Raw genomic sequence first — 8129 nt, 5'->3', positions numbered from 1 at the left:
ACCACAAACTCCTCAATGACTAGGCTTAAAGTATTAGTTTCTGTTTTTTCCTTTACTTTCCTTTCTGCAAAAGTGAAATCAAAGCTAAACCTCCTAATCTCAGAAGGGCTGACCCGGTCAGTACTTAGCTGGGAGAGTGTTGAAATACCAAGTCCAACAGTGGGACGCCAGTGGCAAGAACTGTGTGTTCTTAGGCAAGGGACTGGTTCACCCACATTGCCTCGTTTGAGTGGTGTGTGTGGTGAGTGCTTGAGTGTTGTTGATGGTCAGAGGGGTCAGCAGAACAGACTGCCATCCTCACTTCTGTCAGTTTGCCCCAGGGCAGCTGTGGTGAATGAATAATGCTCTGTAAAGTGTGTATGAGTGTCTAAAAATATAGTATTGATTAAATTTTTATTATTAAATAAAATCACTGCTATCACTGGTTTTCATAATTAAATACCGTAATTTGAATTAAATATCCGCAAAATGTCACATATAACAGGAAGCCGAATGGCCTATCTATAGCAAAAGCAATAAAGGAATATAATGCCTTATGTTATTATCACTTACTTATAATTTAATAGAATTTACACAGCTACATTATAATTACAATATAACTTGGTAGTTCTACTTTAAACCACAAGAGGGCGCGTTTCTCCAGACGGTAAACCCATCACCACGAAGCTGAAACGAAACCGATCGCCGAACAAGTTCGTCCCCCCTCACTCCCTTTTTGGGCAGCGGAGAAGTTGCTAGAGACACCGGGCAACTTCCACACACCCGACCACCACCAGCGGACCCCTTTCCGGGCACAGCTCAGCACAGCACCACGGCGAGAATCGGAGCTTATATTTAGACTGAAAAATACCATGTTATGTCACTGATCACAATATAACGCTGGGTCCAGAGTTCACGGGTAGATCCAGGAACAGATAGAAGACGAGAAGAGTTTTCCCGCAAAGTCTTGACTCCAGACGCCGGTAAGAGGCATGTAGTTTAGCATTAGCATTCGGCAGCGTGAGTTAGCTAGTGTTAGGCTAATATTTGTATCCCTTACCGGTTTACTCATCGCCAGAATTAGCCGTTTTAACAACTTCCGACTAACTTAAGCACGTTTTAACCTAACTGAAATAATGTTCAACTCAATAATTTATTAATATTTGGTTGTTTATGTGTTTCACTTTCGTTTTTTTCTTAATAGTTAACAATATTCAATGGGGATGCAAAATTTGGCACAACACCCGGCTACTCGCTACTTCCGTTTAGCACAAGTTAGCAAATAAGCTTCACGACAGCAACAAAAACTAATTGATTACATTATTTTGTGTCAATTTCATGTTTTAACCTCAACGTCTGTTAAATACTTATCAAAATTCATTCATATTACTAAATTAGATTCAGGTGGTTTAAAATGGAAATTGTTCATAATTTAATCGCATCCACAATGATAGCTAATGTTAAGCATCTAAAGATTAAATAAAATACAAAAGAGAAATACCAGTTAATTATACTTATAATTTTGGTGATTATTTGGGCCTTTTGTTATGTTGTGGTCTGTAACATGAGAGCTGCTCCATAAAACAACTCTTATGTGGGGCTTTGGGACCAACAAATTCTATAGTTTTACCTCGTATGTCATTCTAATCTAGGATATTCACAACTGCTTATCAATTAGATGATGCCTATAGTCAAGTTATAGCTAAGGAATAGCCCAATGACTACAGCAAAAGACATTAAAGTAGTTGTATTATTTTGTGTTTTTGTTTTGATCATGGGATGGTTTGGTTTAGGTGTGTTGATCATGTTGTAAATGTGGTTTTCAAAAGCATTGAAAATCGGATACTAATCGATACTAAAACTAGTATCAAACCTAGGTACTCATTTGAGTAATTATCAGTACTAAAAAGTCACATTCACTGAACAGAAATGAACCTTTCCTGACTAACTTTAGAATGATGTTGAGCTATCAGAACAAAACTAGTATACACCCATGGACCACTGAGGGTTTGCACAGATACAAGGCCACATGGAAATATAAAAGAAAATGACATTCTCTTATCTAAATAAAGAGTGTTTTTTATTATCATCATTGAGTATTGAGTCTGTTTCTTAGTAACAAAGTTTGAAATTTTAGTATTGTGACAGCACCAGTTTTAAGATTAAATATGTGAATTAATAATACTTCATATTATTATCTTGTATGACTTAAAACCCACCATTTGATAAAAGTCACTAAATGCTATGATGGCTTATGCAATATTTCTTTATTTTGGACTGGTGCAGTTCACTCTTAGTTATTATTAAAAGTATTTTTTTTTCTGTTGACTGTTGCCAACATAAAAATTCAAGGAATGTGTCTAAAACCAACTAGCCTACATACGAATTGACCATTTTGTCTTCTCTCTTTGTAGTTACTTTTACAGATGGCTCCTAAAAGTAAGTCGCAGTCGTGGTCAGCTCTGAAGCAGTCTGGAAACGAGTGCTTTAAGACGGGACAGTACGGAGAGGCCATCAACTTCTACAACCAGGCCATCAAAGAGCTCGAGAAAGCTGGTGAGATACTACTACATTCAGTACTTTAAAGGATATTTTTGAGAAAATGCATTAGCAATTTTCTGTAAATATTTAGGGAAATTGTATGTTTACTGAAAATTCTGGTGGACCAAAAATTACAGTAGAACTACTAACTCTTTTATCATATGCATTTTTTGGTTCTTAAGTAACTATAAGTACTGTATAATATTGTGTTTCATACCATTGTCAGTGACCATAATGGTTTCTTCTCTTGTGTCTAGCTCAGAAAAACCCAGAGGATTTGGGGATTCTGTATTCAAACCGTGCAGCCAGTTATCTAAAAGATGGTAACTGCTCAGAATGTGTTAAGGACTGTACCAAGTAAGTCAAGTTTTCACTCTTAAATCTTCTATCTAGAGTATACATGTCTGTTATTTTTAAGATGGATTTGTTTTTTTACCAAGTGAAAACATATCTAAATCTAAGTGGTTTCTCATTCTTCCTTGTGTTGTTCTCCAGGGGCTATACTAAATGCTCTTCCCTGCTTTGTGCCCGGCAGGTCTCTGGAGCTGTACCCGTTTAACGTGAAATCTCTGCTACGTCGGGCTGCAGCCTATGAGGGTCTGGAGAGGTACAAACTGGCCTATGTGGACTACAAGACTGCCCTGCAGATCGACTGTAACATCGCAGCAGCTCACGATGGCACCAACAGGTCAGACAGGCACTTTCACTTTCTTTTTAGCTTTACTTAGTTTTAAAGGAACTTTACGTAACTTGTGCTCTTAAAAAAAAAGTTATATAAAATATACTACAGTCAGGACTGAATCTTGTTTTCGAGTTCCTTAACCTGCAGATAAAGGACACACAAGTTTTTCTCATTCTCAGTATATGGACTGCCCATGCCTGTTATGACTCAAAGTCAAACACATTTAAAAATGATATGAAACAGGTTAAGAGTTCACTTGAGTTTATTTAGGATGTTTACTTTATTTAATCTTTAATTATTATTATTATTTTTTGTCGGTAAAGAAGTGAAACAAAAATCCTTAACCAAAACCTGCTCACTAACTAGATCAAAGTAACAAAGATAAAGACCCTGCTGTGCTGCTGTGTAAAAATAAACTTTCCCTACGTAAAATAAATGAAAACAGGACGTCCGACTCACCATGTCAAACAGAAAGCTAAGCTAACAAGAAAAAAAAGCAGGCGTGGACGTGCCAGCAGGGAGCAGTGCCGGACTCAGAGTGCACAGGAGACGTGTGCATCCTGACTCACAGTGGCGTGAGGTCGGACCAGTGGGGAACAGCGAGCACGCTGTGTGCACGCCGTTTATGATCACCTGGGCACACTGAACAAAAAGGGCCCAGGAGAGACTCGAAAAATTCTATATAGTTAAATAGACTACAAAAATAGGCAAAAGTAACTAATCCAAAGTAGTAAAAATGGAAAAAAATATATAAATCACTTCACTAAACAAAAGTATAATAGGGAAAATATTACCACCAAAAATAAAAATTGAGAAAAAAACATAACAATGCCACATGTGAAAGCTCAGAATCTCCAGAATTCACTCACTGAGCTGCAGAGGCTGGACTAGCACTGATTAATGATTGACTGTAGGTTCTGGGGTTTAGGTAGTGACTATTCAGATCAGAGAGAGTCCTTTTAGGTTTAAACTAACTGGATTTTAGCATTGAAACTGGCAACCCAAGTGAGAGACTTGTGTGAGGCTCATTCTACTTTCTGATTGGTGTTTTCGTTATCAAAACAATTATCCAAATTATATGAATAAATAAATGTCCATTGTTTCTGTAAATGTCATCAGTAATCACTGTATTTGATTTAAACATGTTTACCTCGTATCTGGGGACACAATTAGGTTATGTTTATGGAATTTAAAATCTAATTACACACAGTTCTTATAAAACAATAAATAATAATGTTTCGGATATTCCTCAGGATGACCAAAGCCCTGACAGAAGCAGACGGGCCTTCATGGAGAGAGAAGCTGCCTCCTATCCCCACTGTGCCTTTGTCTGTGAGGGAGAAATTGAACCAGCAACCTGCCTCTCCACAGCAGAACAATAACAGGACCAACGACTCTGGTACTGCACTAAACCACTGGTCAAAACAACTTCACGTTATTCATACAGTGCTAATTTGAAAATGTTTTCTGCTAGAAAAATTATATTAGCCAGTTTTATTTAGTAAAAAACAGATTACCCCATTGGTCGATATGTACTATAGATTTATGCTTTTATTAAGTACATCTGTTTTTGGGTGGGACTAGATTTAAAGGGCCTGCACATAATTCTAATTTATTCTTGTCAAGATAAATAGTTTTTACCTGAAGACCTGCCTAAGAGAAGACTGAGACTGTAAAATATAATGTGTTCATTTTATACAGCATTTTCTCAGGTAATAACTGACACAACCATCAAGGCATATGGGAGAAATTTGATTCTCTGCCATGGTGCGTTTTCAAGAGTGGCAAAAAAGCAAATAATAGCAGAGATTGGAAAAAAACTGCCTGACTATCCAAGATAATCCTTTCTGCCACTGTGATATATTGCACCATGACACAGAAACAACTAAGTGGGCGAGGTCAGCAGTTCAAACTAAAACATGTTTTTGACTCATGGTTTTGAAATCAGGTACAAGCCCTTTAACAAGACAATACAAGTCACAATATTATATCTACAGGACAAGAGCAAGACAACATTTAGACATTATTATATTACAAATTGTTCATATTTTGCTATTTACTTTGAGTTAAGTCATTTTTCTTACTCATCTGATTAAAATTATGATTATTACACTTCAGATCTAAGCTAAGCATGTATTGGTTGCAGATTGGTGGCAAACTCTTCTTGCTTTGTCTCTAATATTTTTAAATGTGCCTGATGTAAATAATTTTATATATTAAGATATTCCTTTTAACACTAGGTCCAAAAATGTTGACAAATTGATTTATAAAAGAAATTAGCAATTGAATTCCATATTACAGAAGAACTAGCTAACATTTGTGTGTGCAGGTCCCAGTGAGAAAGACAAGAAGAAGGCTCAGATTCTGAAGGAGGAGGGCAACGCTCTGGTGAAGAAGGGAGAGCACAGAAAGGCCATCGACAAGTACAGCCAGAGCATCCAGCTTTACCCCAATGAAGTCACCACATATACCAACAGGTGGCGCTATAGTGTTCACCATATTATTATACCTTTAGAAATGATGTCAATATCTATTCATCTGTCTATTTTGTAGAGCATTATTGATTTGTTGATTGTGTTCCATAGAGCCCTGTGTTACCTGTCAGTAAAGCAGCACAGAGAGGCAGTGACAGACTGTGACAAGGCCTTAAGCATGGACTCCTCCAATATCAAGGCCCTGTACAGAAGGGCCCAGGCACACAGGGAGCTACAGGTTAGTACCACTACATTTTACAAAGCAAAAATCTCAAATTATCTCAAGTATCTGCTTTGACAAGGTGCAATACAGAGTAAAATAGATTTTATTGACCTAGAAGATGAATGTCAGGGGCAGTTCCTTGAGTCTGAGGCATCATCTGCTAACACCATGTTGCTAATGCTTGACCATACCCTATTGTTGCCAGCAGAGGGCACAGACATTAATGGAAGTTTCCTTTCGGGCTGTATTATGCAAATTTTGAGTTTGATAATCTGTCTGACAATTTCCAAGATGCTTTTTCAGACAGTTAATACTATGTGGGAGAAAATAAAGCACTTACAACTATAAAATGAACAATTGTCTCCCTTGTGGCAGAATCTCAAATCCTGTATCGATGACCTCAACAGTCTGCTGAAAATCGAACCCAAAAACGCGGCCGCACTCAAGCTACTCCAGGAAGTGCAGAAGAAGAAGAAGTGAAAAAGAAACCGTCCAATCAGAGAGGCTCTCACGGTCACATGGTCTTCTCTCAACTCTACACCACATTCAATCCAGGGAATGTTTTAAGGATTATTTGAACATTTTTTTCCACATTTTTTTTTAAGTATTTATGACAACTGTATTTATAAAATGCTGGATGTTTTGGGGAGGGGGAGCTTAACTTTCACCACTTTGCAAAATCTATTAATGTTTAGCATAGCAGACAGGAGCATGTTTAATGTCGTTTCTTGTTGTTTTTCTGATCCAAAACAAGTGCAGTTTTAAAGCCTCGCTGTGTAACTTTAAACCAGAAATTTGACAAAAATAAAATAGTTTTTATTGGACTGAAAAACATGCATTATTACTGTGACCAAGCTTGCATCTCCACAAAACTGACTCTTACTCCTGCTTGTTTACATGGAAATGCTCCTTTGGCTATAATATTCCACGGTATGGCATCAAACTTATCTGCATAGAGAATGTTCCGAAGTATGGTTTTAATTGTATTTCCATGGAATAAAGTGACATGCCACCTCCAGAACGTTACACGGTATTGCTTTAAATAAAAGTATCAATAACAAACCTCAAAACTGTACCTATTGTTTTGAATGCTAGAATTTTGACTGGGGCAGGTGGAATGTGTTTTATAGGACATAGGAGAGAAACCCCAAAACACAAGAAGAACATGCAAACTCCACATGTAACTCTAGTTGTATGGGAATCAAACATGGGACCACCTTGCTGTATGGAGGGCACTGTACCAATGTTTCCTAGGTTTGTGCTGGTCTCAAGCCTGTATAAAGAACCTGAGTACCAGAGACCATTTCATTTTTAAACTAGTGTTACTCATTGTTGCAGATACTTTTACATACAATACTGGCTTCCGAATTTTACATCACTGCAAAACAAATAGACTGACAATTAAGAGAAAAGACTGTTATTGCATTTGGTGAAAGTTGACCCAGTTTTAGCAAACCTTTGTCTGGTGAAATTTAGCTTTATTTTGTGAGTGTGGCGAGTTTCTGATAAGGAAAATGTACATTTAAAATACACTTCATCACTGACTTTTCTGCTTATCTGCTTACCTTACCTTACTTTGGAGAGACGTCCTGCCTTTCTGTACAGAATGTGTGTCATTGTTTTTTTGTTGATGTTTGATCCACTTCAGAACCTTATCTTTACATCTCCAATTCGCCTGTTATGTTTGTCACACCTGCCTGTTTTCAGCATGAATAAATTTCTTGAAGTCATTGTTGCTTTTTTTCCTCAAATAAAAAAAAGAACTGTACTTTAGGTTTTTATGGCATTACCTATTGTTTTTTTTTTTTTTATACAAGCCATGCCTCATGTGAAACCTCAATCTTCAGAATTCACTCACTGAGCTGCAGAGGTTGCACTAGCACTGATTTAAATTTGGCTGCAGTTTAGGTAGTGACCATTCAGATCAGTTTAAAAGGACTCAAGTTTTAAACCACCTGAATTTCAGCACTGAAACAGACAACACAAATAGTTGACGTGAGGCTCATTCTGCTTTCTGATTGGTTCACTGCCTTGAACTAAAATCCCAAATTTTAAAACTAACAACTTGGCCATCATATCCAGTGCTTTTGTCATCATTAAAAGCTATATTTGAGTTTGAACATGTTTACCTCGCATCTGGGGACACAACTAAGTTATGCATATGAAATATAAAATCCAAATGTTTATGGTTCCTTGTCCAGTTCCAAAGTGAATCTGTAAAAGGATATAC

At 37.2% G+C, this 8129-nt stretch overlaps 1 protein-coding gene across 1 annotated transcript; it reads left to right on the top strand.

Moving 5' to 3' along the window:
* Positions 1-646: 646 nt before the first annotated feature.
* tomm34 (translocase of outer mitochondrial membrane 34) lies at positions 647-7666 on the top strand. The gene is made up of 8 exons (XM_033966879.2): positions 647-962; positions 2394-2535; positions 2778-2877; positions 3056-3208; positions 4456-4601; positions 5532-5679; positions 5788-5914; positions 6275-7666. Exons 2-8 carry the CDS (start codon positions 2406-2408, stop codon positions 6377-6379), a joined length of 909 nt encoding a protein of 302 aa, XP_033822770.1. The 5' UTR covers positions 647-962; positions 2394-2405; the 3' UTR covers positions 6380-7666.
* Positions 7667-8129: the final 463 nt, after the last annotated feature.

This window comes from Periophthalmus magnuspinnatus, chromosome 5, assembly GCF_009829125.3.
Source record: "Periophthalmus magnuspinnatus isolate fPerMag1 chromosome 5, fPerMag1.2.pri, whole genome shotgun sequence".
NCBI lineage: Eukaryota > Metazoa > Chordata > Actinopteri > Gobiiformes > Gobiidae > Periophthalmus > Periophthalmus magnuspinnatus.
The sequence above is the reverse complement of the archived record's forward strand: the minus strand, read 5'-3'. Positions and strand labels throughout refer to the sequence as shown.

Coding starts and splice junctions, on each gene's coding strand:
- tomm34 (XM_033966879.2), top strand. CDS start 2,406: ATGGCTCCTAAAAGTAAGTCGCAGTCGTGGTCAGCTCTGAAGCAGTCT. Junction 2,878..3,055: donor TGTGTTAAGGACTGTACCAA/GTAAGTCAAGTT, acceptor TGTGCCCGGCAG/GTCTCTGGAGCTGTACCCGT. Junction 5,915..6,274: donor AGGCACACAGGGAGCTACAG/GTTAGTACCACT, acceptor CCCTTGTGGCAG/AATCTCAAATCCTGTATCGA.